Genomic DNA, 20,178 nt, shown 5'->3' with positions numbered 1-20,178 from the left:
CACACAACGAGGTCACTGCAGAGCATGCATCATTTGGATAAACACACGCACGTCAGTATTGAGCTTGCGTGACTACTCGCATGCATTAAATACGGATAGACTATTCTGCATAGTAATGGTTTCTAATGACTTGCAGTACTAGCTGGAATCAATGGTTGTGAAATGTTACATGCACTGTGCTCCCATCTAGTTTGCAATGTCCGATGCATTTCCGAGCTCAAATGGCTTTTGGTGCAAGTATGTTTGTTTGTTATGTAAGAAGCTGGTGGTTAAAGGGTTAGCGCTCAGGGCTGGGCCATATTACATTCAGGACGGGTAGGGCATGTGAGAAAGAGGAGAGAGAGAGAGAGAGAGAGAGAGAGAGATAGAGAGAGAGAGAGAGAGAGTATGACAAGGGAAAGGTTGAGAGAGCAACACAAAGCTTCATGGGACAGTGAGGGAGAGGCACATTTAGAGAGAGATGAGAGGTTAGAAGTCACTAGTTCACAAGATAATGAGAGACAGACTACTGATTCAGATCTTGGTGGACAGCTGGTGCGAAGGCTGAAGAGGCTGCAGGCTAACACTGAAAGCAAAACAAGTGTGGGATTTAACAAGAATATCGGCAGCTCGCTACAACAACAGGAAATACTTGGATACCACAGGTGAAAGACACAATTTTGAAGCAGACCTGCAGCAAATAACAGAAAGTACATTTGGAGACAACATCTGAAAGGATATGGACACCTTGTGTCTTGCATCATATACCACTGGACAAAGAAGTAGAAGAGGAGGTGTTATATTTTCAGTGATTTTTATTTTATTGCAGATATTTTTTTGTAAATATTTCCAGATTGGTAGTGTAACCGTATCATACTGTGCAGCTCTTCCAGCTTTCTCTCCTAAACTAATCATATGCACTTAGTTAGATTCAGCATTTCACAAAGTGGGGATCACCTAATTCCTCTGATTTAGTGCTTCGTATACAATGGGAGGTGTTAAAAACATGCAGCAAAGTTAAAATCAATCAAACCTCTGTATACTTCTCCAGTGTTTCTTTTTGTGCACATGCTACGACTATGGATGTTCAGCATGAGCAAAGTCAAGTTAGTTACAAACTAGTAGATGTAGCACAGCCCGCCAGAGTGACAGTTCTGATGAGGTGTTTGAACCATGTGGTCCACTGAGAGCATGGAGCCAGAGAAAGCACACAGCCAGAGAAGCTTCTTCAACAAGGTGGACGTGCCTGATCATGTTCACTACCTTGTGGCTTCATTTGTCTTCATCATTGGGGCACTGGGCATCACTGGAAACTCTCTGGTTATGTTTGCCTTCTACAGGTAGGTATAAAACTGGCTTGTTTATTTAGATTTTTGTTTTTAATAATTGTGCATATCCCTTTTTTTGTAGATAATCTGAGCTCTTACCATTTACAGTGTGCAAGATGTGATGATCTCTCGTATGAACTCTATTATACTATACTCTTTGTTTCTTTATCTGAACTTATGAAGCAAAACAACAATAAAGGTTAAGGGGTTTTGACAGTGCATCAAACAAGTTAGTGATTACAAGTAAAAGTAATCTTTGCATCACAGTGTCGAGAAGGTAATCCTTGCTAAGCAGCATCAAATTAAAAAAATGTTTTTTGAAAAATCAATAATTAAATGCTGCATGCACAAATACCTGAAATTAGATTAATGGTTGCATAAATATATATGGCATTGAAATTAAAATCTAATGTACCATTCAAGTCAACCATGAAATCCACACTGCCATGTAGTACAACAAGTCAAAATTAAATGACACCTGTTAAGGTTGCATGTCACTGATGGATCAGTCTCGTAACATCACAATTGTAAACTTTCTTTTAGAAGTCAAGGATGGAAAAATGTGTTATGTGTTGTGCTGTGTAATTCAGAGTACCATTTAAGTTAAATGGTACTCAAAAACTGGGTCAGTGTGTGTGTGTGGTGCTGCTGTTCTGGGGATTGTCACAAGCTTTCATACTCCTCTGTCCATCATCACAGACAGATTAGATGGATTTTCCATTGTGTTGCTCTCATAATTTGTGTTTAGTGAATCAGAAATGCGCATGATGTTATGGGTTCCAAGAAACACACAACTCGCACAGCCACACACACAAACACACACCTAGAGCTTGAATGAAATCTCAATCAATATGATGATTTTTGGGGAAATGCTTTATAATATTCACGCACACATTCAATATTATTCAATACTACAGTATTGTTTGCAAAGGCATCGACTCAAACAAATTGGGTGGAATACGTTTCATTAAAACTGCAGGAAAAAAAGTTAAATTCAGGATAAACAGGAACAAAAAGCTGTGACAGAAGAAGACAGCAGGTCAATATCCTGGGTAATCAAGCTTGAATACAGGTGCACCAGTTCACACATGGTCGAATAGTTTAACAAAGAGCTTGTCTCTGATCAATGTTGACCATTAAACCGCAAAATTATTTAATTATATTATATTGAGCTTTACATGCAAAGGAAATACATGTGGAGTAGGCAAATGTTTTCAGTGTTTTGGACCTGCCAAAAATATAAATAAATAAACAAAAATAATTCAGCATATTGAATTTCCTATGGTTTGGTGAGATCCTCATCCTGCACCTCTTCTAAGTTGACCTTTGAAAGAGAATTTAACCAGTTAAAATGTGGACTTGCAGTTGCAGAAATTGGATTCAAATACCATTTGAACCAAAAGAATCTGCACTGATTTAATTTTAAGTATGACTCAAACAGTGTTTTTCAAAAATGAGTATATATGTATAATAATTAGACGATGAAATTACAAAATTATTGTCATTTTAGTCATCTGAGGGATTATACTAATCAAAACACATTAAACATAAAGTCTCAAAAATTACTGCTGTATTTGAGGACTTTATTTTAGCTTTCTGATCACTGCGAGAAAGCCTGAGAATGATTAATGTTGTCATTTTTAATGCCACTGTGCTGTATAATATACAATTTTCCATACATTCTGTATGTTTGTGTGCTTTGCAGCAGCAAGAAACTTCGTAACTTGCCAAACTACTTAATCATGAACTTGGCAGTCAGCGACTTCCTCATGGCTTTTACGCAGTCCCCCATCTTCTTCATCAACTGCCTCTACAAGGAATGGGTATTTGGAGAGATGGGTAATTGTCTCCTTTGTTTTCTGATACAAAGTGAAGTGTGTGTGTGTGTGTGTGTGTGTGTGTGTGTGTGTGTGTGTTAAAGTCATATTTTTGTTTACAAATTTTTACATTCAGGTTGTTGATGTGTTGTTTCTTGCAGGATGTAAGATGTATGCATTCTGTGGTGCCCTGTTTGGCATTTCCTCAATGATAAACCTGCTGGCCATCTCGATTGAACGCTATGTAGTTATCACCAAGCCTCTGAAGGCCATCCACTGGAGCTCGAAAAGAAGAACCACTCTTGCCATTCTCGTGGTCTGGCTTTACTCTTTGGCATGGAGTCTAGCTCCTCTAGTTGGCTGGAGTGAGTCTCCTCAAACTGCATGTCTTTTTACTTCTAGTAAACACAAGTCCAGACTAGTGTTTTACTATTTTATTACGATTACTGAAAACTACTGCTTTCTGTGATTTAGACATATTTCATTTTCACTTCTAGGCTCCTATATCCCAGAGGGCCTCATGACATCTTGTACGTGGGATTATGTTACGTACACAACAGCCAGTAGGAGCTACACAATGATGCTGTGCTGTTTTGTCTTCTTTATCCCACTGGGAATCATCCTTTACTGCTATCTTCTAATGTTTCTGTCTATAAGGAAAACTGGGAGGTATTACAGATCTTGTGTGTTTAATATGCTGCGTGCTTGTATATTTATAATATTAGATTCTGTGCAACATCCAGGGACTGACTGTGCACAAACTACTTACTTCTTTTAGTTTAATTATTATGTTCTTATGAGTTCTTTGGTGAATTCTGATGTTGCGTGTGCTCCTGATACTCTTAGTATTTTGTATCTTATTATTATATCTTGTGTTTGTAAATGCACAAGCCTATTCCTAAAGCATATAGTGCACTGGTCCTCCACCTAAGCTGGAAAGATACTCATAAAAGGATTTATGATAAGATACAACCGTGTTTTCAATAAAAATAACCTCAGTCTTACACACTGTAGTGTTGGAGGACAGTTAATTTGGATTCAAAACACATGTTTTACCTCATTATCTACCTCCTTTTACTTCAAAAGAGGCATCCATTGTGTTTTTAAACATAACAATTGCTTGTGTTATTGACCTGGAATGACCAAGGGCTATTTCCATCTAAGCAGCAGGTGCAGTGAACTTCATGCTTCAGGGAGAAAGGCATGTGTATTGAGTGGGCTTTTTTTTAAGACACTCTCAACACAAATGTAGAAAATAGGTATTTTGTGTTCAGAAATTAATCAGAAGGTTTTAAAAAATTGCTTATTACTTATAATTTGTGGTAACAATAGCACTTTCAGATGACTGTAGTAATACTTAAAGAGAGAGTTACATCCCCAAAGAAAACTGAGGTTATTTATGTGATACTGTAGTCTTTTCCTCAGTGCAGATATTCCTAAAAGATCTATCTTCTGCAATAATATTGTGCATGGAGCAGTAGCCATGTAAAGTTAAAAAGAAGAAATATATAGTATGAATATATTTACCACACTGTCCATCCTGCTCTATTTACAGGGAACTAGAACGTTTGGGGACTCAGGTGAGAAAATCCACTCTCATCCAGCAGAAATCTATTAGGAGTGAGTGGAAAATGGCAAAAATTGCCTTTGTCGTAATTGTGGTCTACGTCCTCTCCTGGTCTCCATATGCCTGCGTCACACTAATTTCTTGGTCTGGGTAAGATTATTTTATCTGTTAATAGTGATGATTGTGTACTTTTATTCCTTGGTAATGTACATAACAGATTCATACATTTGTAGATTGTTCATTTGAAAGCATACCTGTCAGAAAAATCAGAAAAAGTCAGGTTTGCAACTGTTTTTGTTATGGCCTTTGTCATAATGTAAAAAACATGGTTGGTGAAAAAATGATATTGGGCACATTCACTGCTCTCACTATCAGATGTACTTATCTACAACATGGTGAACAGGAACAAGTAACACTTCACTAGAGACGCAGTGGTGGTGTGCTGTATGGGAGCAGTTGTAAGCACAAGATTTTAATAACTGAGCAAATATTATTCTCAATTATTAATCTTCTCCATATATAACGTTCAGGCATTTCTTCACATAAGCAATCACAAACAAAGCTTCAGTATAATTCAATGATGTTTGCCTCATTATATTCTGTGGTTGGATTTTTATCATTACATAATGTTGTGTCAACAAGAGGCCAGTATTCCCTGGTTGGGTTACATACAACAGGCGGTGAAGTTGCTCGTATGCCCTGTGCTTATCACAACATCCAGTAAACCACGTGTCTACCCTGGGACATACAGTTGGTTATGTAACTTTGAAATCACATTCTGCTCATTCAGAGTGGAAAGGTAGTCACACTTGTGCACACACACATGCACACGCGCAAGCAAAGATGATCAGATGGACTTAAGCGACCCTCTTTAGCAGCTGGCACATGTTCGTTAATCTCTAACCAAATATGTCCCTTAATTATGTTACAAAACACGAAAGAGAAACTGGATCTTTGCAGCGGTCATTTCTGATTCTGTGATTAACAAACGAAACCATCTTTTTAAAACGCTGCTGTTTTGTCTGAACCAGCCATGCCAACATCTTGTCGCCATACTCCAAGACAGTCCCTGCAATAATAGCAAAAGCCTCAACTATCTACAATCCTATCATCTATGCTATCATACACAACAAATACAGGTAAATAATGATTCGGTAATTTCATTTTAAAGTTTCATATAAGCCCCGTGTGTTGTGCAGTGCCAATGTATTATTTTGGAAGAAATGTTACCAACATGTAGCAAGCTGGAGTCTAAACGAGTGCATTGTTCTGCACTGTACAGGATGGCACTGGCAGAGAAATTTCCCTGCCTGTGGTTTCTGTCTCCCACTCCTCGAAAAGAATGCATCTCATCCTCCATCAGCGAGTCCTCTTTCAGAGACTCAATCATCAGCAGACAGTCGTCAGCATCAAGGACCCACTTTATTACTGCCTCCTCCAAGCTCTCTGACGTGGTAAGTTAGGTTAGAGTAGATTTTATCTGGTTGTTGTTTAAGATGCCCGAACAAACAAGATTTATCTTATGTTGAATCTCTCTCTCTGCTTATCTAAAATGAATTCTAATAAATATGAAGTATTAATAATCTTAGCAAGATGCAGGTGGAAATTGCACTAATATTAGTTTTGAATAATGTTTGGCATCTACTAAACTTCCTCAGTTTAATTATTATTTTTTTTTTGCTTGCAGTTATTGAGGGATGTGGAGATGGAGCCTCTGGGCAGGAGGTCAGGTGATTCCTTCAGAAGCATATTATCACACAGTCAGTCCTGTAAGAGTTCCTGTAAAAAACAGTTAGACCGGAAGACAACCAAAACCCACACAGCAGAGAAGGTGAGAAAACACTGCAGAAAAAGTGTGAAAGTGTGAATCTGAAAACTCACAATGTTATCTTTTATTCATCTACGATTTACACTACGTGCCCGCATGTAGTCAAACATCACACATCCATGATCTGAAGGTGATTTTCTCATGTATGTGTTCACTTTTTGACACTCCCAGCATCCGTCTGTCATGAGTGAACCATCAAGGACCTGTGATCACGAGCTGGTTTCCAGTTCTCTGAGCATCGCCGCTCTCCCCCTCCTGGTTCTTACCAGGAGGCGCAGCCACAGTCTGACCAGTGCGATTTCAGATGCCTGTGGTGAGAAAGGAAGAATCTGCGATAGGCTGAACAGCCACAAGAGCGATTCTTTTGATTGCCTGAATTTTGGAAAAATGCCACCCACAGGCCCCAGATCACCCCAGGGTGTTCCTCGCATCATCGTCATCAGTCCCACCACTGAAAGCAGCCTCATTAACCAAGACAGTGTCTCCTTAGAAGACAGCATTGAGTCAATGGAGAACAATGTTTTTGTCACCCTAAACTTTTCATCAGAAGTTTTTGAGGCACTTGAACTACTTTCTTGACCAACTGGACTACTGGATGTTTCCAGATTAATAAAAAAATATACATCAAACTTTTTGCTACATGCCAACATTCATATTGGCTATATAGACATAAGGAGTTATTCAGCTCTTACATGTATGCGTGCCCCTCTACTCCCCTCTATTGACTAATTGACTCGACAAGGAAAACTTGTATGGCAAATGAAACAATAAGCTGATTCTGTTATGCAGTGTGCAGTGTGCAGTGTTCGTCAGAGTTTGGCACAGACAAAGGACCCCTAAGGGGCAGCAAGCTTTTATTAGATCTTTCAAAAATGACAAGTGCAACTACATATTTTCAAGAGCTTGGGGCTAAAGCTTGACAGGCTGAATTTAAGTTTATCTATTGAAGCAAAGGTCCATGCAGCTGTGATGGAAACTTTTGAACTGAAACAGAATTCATTCTTTAAGCCAACATCATGGATTCTCTTCTGGCCACTGAAGAGAAGCGTTAGGAATAGTTCCCTCCTCCTCTTTCCTCGGGACAAGGCAATATGTGTAAAAATGTAACCCAACAAGGCAGCAAATCAAGAGCACTGATTATATGTCCGCTTTGGAAAAGGAGCACACATAAACAAAATAAGTCGTTTTTAGTAGGTTTTCTTTTTGGCTTTTATTACCACAAAGAATTTGACAGCACAAAATCTTGTGTTGTAACACTAATCCGTTAGGTCATATGGACTGCTTGAGCTTTTTCACTGGCACAGAGTGAAATGAGGTCATTTTTATTATTCAAATACTGAAACTGGGTCAAATGTGTCTCATAAAACAATGACATTTTATCGGCGCAATATTTCTATACATGTTTAAATACAGTATTTAGGCACACGTCACTTCTCAGAGAGAGTACATGATTTATGTGATGTAAGTATATGACGGCTGCTTTATGTATATTTTGCCATTTGATGCTTGTGCATCTTTTGGTTTTGTAATTATAGAACTGTTTTGAAAAAAAATGAGGACATGCTGGAGAAGCTCTTATATTTGAATCAATATAAAAAGAGTATATATTTAAGCTGATGCATCTGGTGATGATGATTATCTGTAACAGCTGGTCTAAGCTTAGTGTTAGTCAAAACACCTGAATTAGTAGGCAGAAAACTAATATTGACGATCATCCAAATCATAAACTACTTTCAATGACAGCCCTTTAAGACACCTTTAAAGGACAAATTTCTTCCTCTTCAGCAGGTGTAATGGCAAATAAACTATTATTGATTGCCAGTGTCTGACAGGAAGAAAGAAACACAAGAAAGAAACACTTGAATCAATGAAACACTTTAATCTCTTTAGTTTGCCTATAAAGTCCACAGAGTTTAACATTTCATTAGAGAAGGAGTGTGTGGAGGTAGGAAGGTAAAAAAAAAATGTTCTGATGTTGAGCCTGAATGTACACTGACTTTTGTGCTGCAGCTCTCATCTGGACAAGCAGAAAAATGCAGATAAACACCTGCACCAATATCTCACTGAAGGTCACTTGTGTTATTGTGGGTTTTTTTTACACCATAATAATAAATGCAGAATTTATTTCTGCTCTGCTGATATGTAAGTTCTACCTTTAAAAATGATTTGAAACAAATGAAAGTGCCAGATGACATGAAGGGAAGTATTGTACATGTTGTTAACTACACTGTAATTAAGCATTCATTAAGCATTAAGAGTTATATCTGACACAGACACTCAGGCTGACCATTCCTAAAATCTCTGAATTTTCAGAGATTTTTTTCCATGTGTCTGTGTGTCACTTCCTATCATATTAGTTTGACAGCTAACAACAGAAAGCGATCCCCATCCACCGCACTCTTAATGCCCTTGAGCTTTTAAGAAGAAAGTATTTTTTCAGCCTGGTTTGGAACCACAAAAAGTATTGTGTGTGTTAAAATACACTTGAATTTTTGTGCCAGTTTTTATGCCAGTGGTGACAAAAATCACACAAAATTAAATGAAATCATGCCAACAAAGCATCATCACCACACCCTCTAATGAGTAGCGTTTGTTTACTTTTTAGCATTACTTCTTCTTCTTTTATTTACCCACAATAATGTTGAATATATATTTTGAACTATTAACACTATAATATAATGTGTGTTTCATGCCTCAACTCAGCTATTTTATTTACCACTTTCTATTCATTTTGTGCTACTATAATAACATCTGCAAAATTTGTATTTATTGTCTTATTATTTGTGAACAGTTAAAGAGAGTCGTGGTAGGGAGAGTTATGGCACTTTTACGGTTCGTAAAGTGTTTGGATTCACCAAATCACGTAGATAAAGTTATTAAACCTGTGTTGAACCTCTACTTAAACTGCTTTTTTGTGACAAAACACTTCACCGTCTGTTGTATGTAACCCAACCAGGGTATACTGGGCTCTTACGGACACAACATGTAATGATTACACAGAGTCTACAGCTTGCACACTGACCTGTGTATGTGTACAGTGGAAAACTAAATAAAATATCCCGATTGTTGTGGAGGTTTTAAGACAGAGTATAATAGAATAAATGGATCTGTTACAGTTAGGCATACTTCAGCCTTTTATTCACATTTCATTTCCTTAAAAATTTATTCCTGACAATGAATGCAAAAGGAGCTAGTAGAAATTTTAAAAGCCTTCAGAATTGTAAGAGGACTATTACTTAAGATCACATAAAAATATGGACAAGTCTGGCTCCTTGGAAGCAGAATATAAAGAAATGGAGGGTGGATCACTCAACTGTTTCTGTTACATGAATTATGTGTAATGACAGCACACAACCACCGGAGGGAAGCAGACAAATAATCTATGTTGGCTTTTGGTTCGGAGTTTTCATTTTTCCACATCCTTAGAAAGAAGCATAAAACAAATGCGAGACTTGTTATTAACTCAGTCACAAATAAAATGTGTTAACTGCTTCAAGTGTACCTGTCATCCCAAAGGGTAGGACACCTGAGTTTGATTAGCCTGTTACCATGCTATCCTACATACTGATACTGTTTCCAAGAGATTTAATTGTAGGGGAGGACCCAGTCAAACTGTGTGACTGTATATGAGTTTTATCATCATACCTGCTGACAGGTGTGTCTCGGCCTGTGTGTGACTGTGTTCATATTTCACAGAAAGACGTACAGAAAGATGACATCATCATGCAAAAAAACGTAAGCGCCTACAGTGCGAGTAAGGCTGCTCCTGACTGAAACTGAAGATAGCGAAAATATAACAGGTTAACAAGCACAAGTGGTCTCTGGTTTATGTCATACCTTTAGGAGTGTGGATGCGCACTTCCTTTAGCCTATACGACAAACCCAAGTCACTGACAGGGTCACGGTGTGGTCGCACGCAAGTACGAACTGGCAGGTTTTTTTTCTGTTTTTTTTTTTTTTTTTTTTTTTTTTAACCCACATTGTGTGAAAGTTGGTTCACATAATTAAGGTAATAAATTATTCATTTACCACAATAATCAATTTATCTTCATGTGTCTAAAGTTTCTATTAAAACTGAGCTTAACGCAGTCTTGCTAGTTACTTCTTGAATAAGTGAACAAGTGTGACCGAGTAAAAGCACGTGTGCGTGTGAAAACGAGCTTTGCAATCAGGAGGCATGAATTTCACGCCTCCTGAACCAACTGTCCGGCTGACTGCGTCATGACGTCGCTCCATTGGGACCTACCTCACACAATGAGATGTCAAACACACGGAAAACTGGCCTGCAGCAGCACACTGGACGGAGCACAGACTTCCAGCAGGGGCGAAAGACTTTCCAGCCACAGGGTGAGCCATGAACACCTGTTTAGTAAACTGTGAATGCCTTTTGTGCTGATGGTATTTATTTATTTATCTTTGTATATGAGGCTTATTCAGTTTTATTTAATCCTAAGATTTGCTGTTCTTATTTGCTGGACACATATTGAGGAAAAGAACATATTTTCAGTTGTAAGCTTGTGTCACGTTTCGGGACATGAGATGAGGTGGCCACGCACTGTTTTTCAGTCTCCATGGTGTTGTGGTAATTTGCTTATGTGATGTATTTTTAAAATGGTACACTATAGCTGTTTAATTTGTGCTGTCCTAAGAATACCAGAAAGTGAATCCCGGGCATGATTGCAAGAAACATAAGGAGGAAGGTGTAGTATGTGTATGCTGGCTAGGGGAGGGGGGGGGGGGGGGGGGAATGCAGTATTGATGTTTGGTGGTGCTTTGGTGTGTGCTGAATGGAGCAGATGCTTTGATCTTCCCTAGAGACCCTGCTCCTTGCTCCTTCTAAAGCTCTGCCTCTGGTCACAGATATATGGGCAGGGATGGCAAGCCTAAAGCTACACAGACTCACTTTTTAATATTTACTTCTCTTATTATGAAGGTCTGCTCTAACAGAAAGCACATCCCAACCTTAACCAATCTTAACCCTTGGCAGGAATTACCTAAAGTCAGGGCCAGCCAAATATGTCTTCATTTTCCACAAATGTCTTCACTTCCATAGTGTAAAAGTCTGAGTGATCATTGCAAAGTTACAAACCACTACATCCTGAATATTAAATACGGGTTTTGATTAATTTAAACAATAGTGTAGTTTTAAGTTCTTCAGCTTTTGCCATCTCTGTGTAACCTTATCTGCCCTCCTTCGCTTCTTTTTCTTTGTATCCTGTGTTTATTTCTTCCCTCTTTCACTGCAGTCAACACAGAACAGCTGCTGTCTACTAGAGAGGAAGGAAGTAAAGCACTGGAAAGTCTACTCAGTGCACTAAATATGCAGTGCATGCGTGTGTGTATGTGCATTTCTGGGTCTTGTGTGTGCTCTTGGAGTTATGGATGCATAGCTGCCTAAATGTGGTAGAAAGCATCACTCATCCATAATTCATTTTATCCACCAAGGCCTGTGTCATGACATTGAGGTCATGATATCATGAAGCCTGTCTGAACAAGACAACTCCATCATGAAAGACTGACAAGCTGTCAAATCACAAAACCTTTGACACCGTGGGATAGAAATATCATGCTCAAGTGTTTCTCTATTACAATTCACACATATTAGAGGAGATACTGCAATGGTTCAAGCTGCGATGACCTTTCATATTTCTTTCTGCTTATTGTAAATACTGCCATGAAGTATCTGAAATGTCTAAATAAGAGGAAATTATTAAAAAAATGTGTGTCGGCAGACATTAATTATACTTTATTTTAGCTAATTTCAATTACAAATGTGGAAATAGTGTCGCTTAAAAGTTGTATTATTCTTTCTGTATTCTCTGAGATGTTCCCATATGTTTTTCCAGTATAAAGAAACTTATTTCTGTGAAGGTAAGCTGTTTTTATTTAGAACAGTATTTGAACAAAAAGAAAAAAAAACCCTACTTGATTTGGTTCAGCTGACAGTCTTACCAGCTTTGAGGGTATCATCAGCTTGAAGGAAAGCTGAAGGTTTTTTTCCAGAGGCGCATAAACGTCCTCATTAAACGTCATACGAAACTGGCCATTATGTTTGATTCATGTGCAAAAATGGAAATGTATGCCCGAGCGTGATGCGGCACAAATCGTAGTGTCCATCACTCTACCTCAGAACAGGAGGTGACCAGAGTAATCAAGAGCAGCTGATCCCAAAAATCTTAAGTGGTGCATGGTCTGTTTGAAATTGGTGTATTGGTGTCCCTGAGGCAACATTACACTTGGCTTGGCTTTTATTGACCCAGACTTGACCCAGGCATTGAGGAGTTCTGCGTGCACATTTGCGGTCTGAGAGAGCGAGAGAGGGAAAGTGTGCGAGTGGACCTGTGTGTTCATGCCTGATTCCTCTCAGTTTATCTTTCCTAGGGTGGACAATCATTTTTGCTGAGCTTTCTGAATCCCAGTGCGTTTGTTTGTCTATTTCTGTCTGTCTGGTCATAAGGGAGGAATATTTTCCACTGTGAATGTAATCAGTTCTAAACAGTGACTCGCTTTAGACTGATGATACAGGCTTTTCACAATAAGCTCATAAGAGTTCAGGCCGCTCTCTACTTCTCTGTTTTTTTTATACAAAATGCAACTCTAACCCTAACTGTGCATGACAGTACAGAAATGGGTTGAGGGGATTAGTTAGGCTTATAGCAGTCTGGAAGGGTCAAACTGATTAGATTGTTGAGAGACAAATACTGTTTATATTAGAAAAAATGTCAATAGTGTCATCATGCACACACCTCTGAGTGAAAAATCTGGATATGGAGTAATCAGTGTAACCGTTCCTTCCTGGATTTCAAGCTACAAGTGCCCTCGGAAATATAAAAGTGAACGAATTTTTTTTTTTTTTACACTAAACAAAGCTGCCACAAGAGGGTTATTTGTGTATTTTTTCAGTTCACCCATTTTTATAGAATAGTATTACAGTTCAGTATATAGAGTTTTTATAGTGTGTTCACTGTAAATCTGGGCGTTGTATATTCGACAAAAAAGAGCTTCAAACTAATTTATAATTAATGGTATTCAGACCTCTGCTGACCCCAGTTTGGACGAGAATCATTAGGTTTACACACAATAGAGATTTTATGTATGTTGTGTCCCTTGGGGTTGTGTGCATGTGTGTGTGGGCGGGTGGGTGTGGGCAGCAGCTGGCAGACTAAGGGGTTGCTGTCCCTCTTTTATTCACATGGATGATGCATTAAATGTTATTTAGAAGGGCAGATTATGATAGCATTAAAGGGTGGAGCTTGTCTCGGTGTGAGCATGTGTGTTTGACTGCAGGCTGCTAAGCTGCGATCATTAAGCATGTGGAGAGGTGAGCATATGGAGACTGGAATAGACCATTTGACAGAACAAAAGACTGGCAGGGTGTCTGAGGTTTCGTGCTTTAGACCACTCACTATTGTTAGAGTTTAATATTATTATCCTCTACCTCACAAATCCCCTTTGTTCTCTGTGTTACAGTTTTTGACAGCATAAGCAATTGATCTTATGTCTTTAAACAGTGAGTTAGACTGATGGGTCTATATTTTAGAAAGCACATCTCCCTGGGACTCAATATCAGTCGTCCTGTTACATGAGAATGGGACAGTGGTACAAAGCCAGTGAGATAAACTGATTTTTTCATTTATATTTCTTTATTTGGTAGTAAAGAGATTAAAATGGCTACCCTAAAACACACTTTTGTGTTGTCATGCTGTAAAGTGCATACGTGATTTGAGGGTTTTTAATGAGAAAACAGATTTCATTAAAGGGTAGATTAAAACTAGTAAAATGAGCAGTACAGTAATTCTTAAGCATTAGTTCCTATAGTGGCTGTAAGGCTGCTGAATACTATTACCTTACAGGAAGCAGTCCACAGTCAAGCCATAAAGAGATTTTAAAAAGCTCCTGCACAAATGGTTTTGAGCCTTGCATAAAGACACTGGTTGTTGCTCATTGTTGTGGTTGATGCTTAGCTTGCAGTCATAATCAATCTGTCACGGCGCTGATTTGTTGCCTACTTTAATGCCCAAAACACACCATGCCTTCATCTGTGGGCAAAAAATCTCTAGCCTTTTCCTTCATGAGTGAACTTTAATGTTGATAGAAGGAAAAAAACAAAATGTGTTTGTTAGTGTTTCTGTGGCTGATTGTTTTAGGATATAACACTGGCTATTTGGCAGTTTGCACTACTTTAGGTCTGGGAAAACTTTATAGAAGGCAAAATTTTAAACAAGGACTTCCTGATTATCTGATCATCTTACTCATAAGGATGCTATTATATTATTGTTTTCACATAATGCCTGATCAGCCATCTGCAATAAAGCCTAAAGTAAACACAGTGCCTTTAGTAATTAGATTTACTGTAAAACTTAGGATAGGTCTAACCCTATCAAGAAGCTTCAGCTCAGCAGTGGAAACAAAGTTAATGACTCTTCCATCTTTGGTCCTCCCAGGAAAAGCTGCTCTTTTGTTACCTAGCTGTACTGTAGAGGTATGCGCTGTCAATGTGGGAATGTTTATTAGCAGGATAATGAAAAGCATCTTGTTTTTATGTGCGAGTGCGTTGTATGCGTTTAACGGCATACTATATGTGAAATGTTAGCCTATTTACTCCATCCTTTGATCTTTTCATCTGAGATATCTACACTCTTTTCTTTTTCAGTCTTTTAGACCCTTTACGCCTACACTTTTCCATGCCGATTTTATATCCAACAGACTTAAGACTTTTTCTCACGCTTCAGCTTCCCTCCTCTGCTTTGATGTTTGTTGATTTTTCTTGAGAAGTCATTTTTTGATTGTGGCCTACGGTTGCTGTATCTACCACTGCCACAACCAGAGTTATGACTTGGCAAGATGTGCTGACTGTGTATTTGGTCAAGGCCAAGAAAGGAATGGGATGAGTTTTTAATTGAGCCACTACTATGTCAGTATAAATATAAAGTCAATATTGATCTGTCTGGGGTAAAATAAGGGGGCACGGACAAAAGCCAGCTCAGAATGAGACAAATTGCCGCTGTCTGGACATAAATAATGGAGGTACTGATAAATAAATAAGCGGGAATGAGTGTGCTGCACTTATGAGTTATATCGCTTAAGTATAAAAGAAAAATATTTATAACAATTTTCCAAAATGTGCTGAGATTATAGTATAGATTATGTAATTTAGTGCTCAGTTTGGCAAAGCTTGTTTGCCTAATTATTAGAGCGGGGGAAGTTGATGCAGGTCACAGAAAACACTGTAGATTTAGAGATTTACAGATTTAAAGCCATGGATGAATATCTACTTCTCTTAGATTGTTTCTAATGGAACAACAGTGTTGCAGTTGTTAAACAACCATCACACACTGACTTAAGGCAATCTTGACCTTATACAGTCGCCATTATTAAGTGACCCCTGAGCGACCTTTGCATTGATGCCTTTGGAATGAATTCCCTAGTCATGATATGGATACACTGGTTCCAGCTTAAACGAAGCTGAGTCTATGTTCCCAAAATATCTGGATGAAAGATAAACTGTCCCCTCTCCTGTGCCTCTTCTGCCTCCCCTGATCATGTGTGCGCAATGCTCCCACTGTCTTTTTCTTAATCCTCCACTTTGCTCCCTTCTTCTCCCCTCTTGTTGCCCCCCCCCCCCCCCCCCCGACATCCCCCGCCACCTGATTTTTTTTTTTCTGTTGTCTCCTCCCATACCCCAATCTCACCCTTCATGCTATCTCCACTCGTTCACCCCTCTTCTGTGTTCATCTCACTCCACCCACGGGTGATTTCCCCTCCTCTTTCTCCTCCCTCTTCCCTCTCATCCTAACCTATACCCGTTCTCCCTCTCGCCTCCCTCTTTCCCCTCCTCCACCTTTCCCCTCCCCTCTGTCATTAACTAGTATATAAGAGCATCACATCCCTCTGTACCTCTCTCACACACACAGTGTGTTTGCTGGGAAGGGGATATTTCAGGGGAAACTAGGAATTGCACAGTCCACCTGCCCGTCAAGGAATTATTTTCCTTTCTGGAATTTCCATTAAAGAGGTACAGCATTTACCTTCATATAATAACAGCAGGAAATATGCTACTACTAACATTTAGGTGTATGAAGGTCTTCTGGTAGTGTTTCCTGAAGGGTAATTTACATTACTGAACAACTGCAGCATTCTCCAGTGTATGGTGGTTTAAAATAACATTCAGTGAAGCATTTAACTCTTTTTTGATTGTAAAATGTTTGATGTCTTATTTGTTTATTTTTACTTAAAATGTGTCTATTTTTTTATACCGAATAAGTCTAAAAAGGTAATTTTGGGACTTATTCAAATACATAGTTATGAATTTAGTTGTGAACTGTTTGAAACAATTGTATGAACAGTCTGATAAACAGCTTCATGTATTTTCTTTATCTTTATTTATTTAATGTTTGGCAAATGTGTAATGTGCAAATGTTTCTGCACCAATAATAAAACATCATAGCTGTGAGGCATGGTAGAGGGAACATCATGGATTTGGGGCGTTGTGCTGCCCTAAATGGCCTGTAAGCAGAAATTTTACAGTTGTGTATGATGTCTGTGAAGGTTCTCAGTCATCCAGGTCATCATAGTCTTAGGAGCTTGGAAAGAAAAGCATCTGGACTTATTTAAGTTGCTGACGTTTCACCTCTCAACGAGAAGCTTCTTCAGTTCTAGGGTCAAATGGTGGAGAGTCCCAGATTTAAGCCCTTCTTCATGAGGCACAGTGGACCCCCTAATGATTCTCTACCTGCATATGATCTGAACCTTAGGAAATGCTCAAGTATCTATCTATCTAGCTATCTATATATCTATCATTGCTGCACAATAACAAATCTTTTTGCTTGTCTTTCATGTCTGGTCTTTTCCTAGATCTTGGATCAAAATCTTACCCCTCATCAAAAGCTAGTGATTTTTTCATTGTCACTTGATCTGCATAATATATTCCGGCCATCAGCATCACTTGTGAGCCAGATCAACACTGAACAAGGAAACCATGACCAGCAACTACAGTGTCACTCTCATAGGTCCTGCCCCCTGGGGCTTCAGGCTGCAGGGAGGAAAAGACTTCAACATGCCCCTCACCATCTCGAGGGTAAGATTAAAGTGCCCATACACACATGCATACACTTAAATGTGGATAACCAGCATTGTCTTCAGGGTGATAAAACAGCATATATTTATTTTATGACAACACAACCACATACAGTCATTCTTCTCAGAACCCTTGTGCTATTTGTACTATCAAGATGTCTTTACTACCTTTCTTCATTTCTGTACCCCTCTTGACTGAACCCCTCAGCCACACCCAAGACAGCTCAGCTAAATCATATGCCATCTGTCATGTATCGACCACACATGAAACCTTTTCTCTCTTTCTTTACATTCCACTTCACGTTGAGTGTCTGTATTGAAATTGCAGCAATCAAAGTTCTGGCACACAAGTCTTGGCATCAATCCCTCTGCGTGAACAAGTAACTTGATGGTCCCCTGGTTTCCCTGCCTTTCAGTGTCTACTCGTAATATTACCTCTTATTGCCCCCCTCCCGTCGCTTCTGTTCATTCACACATCAGCGTTACCGCACGGTCACATCCACATATTCACAGAGTATGCTTTGCTCATTACTGTAACTGGATTGTGATCTTAAAAGACGCAAATCCTTCCTAATGTTGTTCAAGCTTCTGTTCTGCTCTGCTGCACTGTGCAGTGCCCTCAAACACACACATGTAATGCATTTACGCACACAAAAGTCACACAAAAGTCACCAAAACTGGCACGGTACAGACTTATAGCAACATGAGCCTGATGATGAATGGCTTACTAGGTTCTGTGCCAATCCCCTTTGGGGCCATTCTGGGTTGCCATGTTTGTGTTATTACTTTGGATGTGATACTTTTCCCACTAACTGAAGCCATGTGAATTTTTTAACCACGGGTTTGTGTGTGTATGTGTGTGTGTGTGTCTGAGAGTGCAGGCATGGACACAAAATGTTGGAAGACACTGTATGTAACCGAAAGGAAAAGACTAAAAGAATCCAGAAATAGAACATACAAATAGAAACAGACATCTTGTAAAATAAAATGCTACAAGAACTAATCTTGTATGAAATTAGTTCTTTTGTGTGAAGTTGGACTTAAAAAATAATGCATAATACATTGCAAACTCTGCATTCCAAAGAAACTGAAAGAAAAGATGAAGAAACTCTGATGCTGACATTGATTATTGAAGACTTAAAAATATGCAAGCAATAATTGACAATCCCGTTTGACCTTTACTCCAACATCACAGTGAAAGTTGTGTGATTTAACAATTTAAGATGCCTTGCGAGCTTGTTTCGTTATTTTCCTTCTTTTGAGATTGCTTTGATGTTGAGATTTTCTTAAAAAGGTGTGAAACAACTATTGTCTGAATCCTACAAATACCAATAAATTGTAAAAGACTTGGGAATACTCAAACTGACTCAAGTGGGCTCCTTATTTAGCTTTGTGTCTCTAAAAGCAGATAAATGCAGATTAGCAGAGATGAGGTGGAGATGGGGGGTGGGGTATGGGAGGTGGTATTCAGTGCACGTAAATAATGCTGCACACAGTTTACACAAGCTGAACTTGAAGAAGTGATGGCAGGCAGTCAAACACGTGTCACTCAGCAGGTCATCTATCTACATGTGCTTGTCTGACCCTTTGATTTGTATCATACCTCTCTATAACTTCCTGTTTGTTTTTCTCTCTTGTTATTTAAATCTATGTGCTTCCTAATTCACTTTGTTAGATGTTCTTATGTAACCCTTATCTCACTCGATGTGGACGTACAGTTTGTAGTCATTCGTTTTAGAATCCATGCAACTCTTAATCTAATCAGCTCTGTTAAACTGGGTCTATGACAATAAGGGCAGTGCTTCTGACCGCCTATTACTGACACATAAACATATATACCAGTGCACACACATACTACTCTCTGCCAATCTAACCATAGAGCTGGTTCTGAGAGGAGACCACAGAGTATGGGTTATTAGAGAACCCTGCACAACTGCCAGACCATAGTTACTCTTGCAGCTGCTGTTGCTAAGCTCTATAAGCATGTGAATATACAGTTTGTTTAATTTATGGCACTCTGTAGATGTAAAAAGTACCAGTATTCAATAGTACCACCATTGCATCATGGCATGTATGTCTTGAGGTTTCTGCCCATTAGCTATTGTTTATGCAACTTGTCTTCACATCTTCTTATACCTTTTTTTTCTTTTCTAGTGTTTAAAAACAGTTTTATAAGGGGCTGAGACTGATGGTGCTGCTCTACTAAAGACCAGTGAAACACTTTACAATGGCTTCCCTTTTTGACATGTCTGGAGATTGCAAGAAGGAGGTTTAGATACATGCAGAAAGTGTGAAAAACATGGGTTGCAGCATACTCCTCAAGTACATTTATGTGTAGCTTGCTGCACCTTTCCAATATTATTTATTTTCTAAATAATTGTCATACACTGTAATGCACAACTGGGCAGTATAAGCCTTATTTACAGTGTTGCTAATGTGAATCCCTATTCCGTTATTTGAAATGGATTTCAGTAAGAGTGAATGGTTGAGCCCAACGAGTATCTGTTTATATGCTTAAAGAGAGTAATGGAAGCTGTATCATTATGGTTACATGCCTGTTTATATAAGAACTGGACTACCTTG

At 38.8% G+C, this 20,178-nt stretch overlaps 2 protein-coding genes across 4 annotated transcripts in view; both read left to right on the top strand.

Moving 5' to 3' along the window:
• Positions 1-981: 981 nt before the first annotated feature.
• On the top strand, positions 982-7,528 carry opn4xb (opsin 4xb). Its single transcript, XM_006789726.2, has 9 exons — positions 982-1,319; positions 3,013-3,146; positions 3,286-3,489; positions 3,622-3,793; positions 4,680-4,841; positions 5,723-5,830; positions 5,974-6,145; positions 6,379-6,522; positions 6,691-7,528. Exons 1-9 carry the CDS (start codon positions 1,153-1,155, stop codon positions 7,096-7,098), a joined length of 1,671 nt encoding a protein of 556 aa, XP_006789789.1. The 5' UTR covers positions 982-1,152; the 3' UTR covers positions 7,099-7,528.
• An 8,885-nt stretch (positions 7,529-16,413) lies between these two features.
• Positions 16,414-20,178, top strand: part of pdlim5a (PDZ and LIM domain 5a) — a 59,205-nt gene continuing 55,440 nt past the window's right edge. For all 3 annotated transcript variants that reach the window (XM_087849176.1, XM_087849175.1, XM_087849174.1), the window contains exons 1-2: positions 16,414-16,534; positions 17,374-17,596. In XM_087849176.1, the coding sequence (XP_087705302.1) occupies positions 17,498-17,596 (99 nt within the window). In that variant the 5' untranslated portion in view covers positions 16,414-16,534; positions 17,374-17,497. The remainder of the gene's footprint in view (positions 16,535-17,373; positions 17,597-20,178) is intronic.

Source organism: Neolamprologus brichardi, chromosome 12 (genome assembly GCF_056152115.1).
Source record: "Neolamprologus brichardi isolate AB-2024 chromosome 12, ASM5615211v1, whole genome shotgun sequence".
Taxonomy (NCBI): domain Eukaryota; kingdom Metazoa; phylum Chordata; class Actinopteri; order Cichliformes; family Cichlidae; genus Neolamprologus; species Neolamprologus brichardi.
The sequence above is the reverse complement of the archived record's forward strand: the minus strand, read 5'-3'. Positions and strand labels throughout refer to the sequence as shown.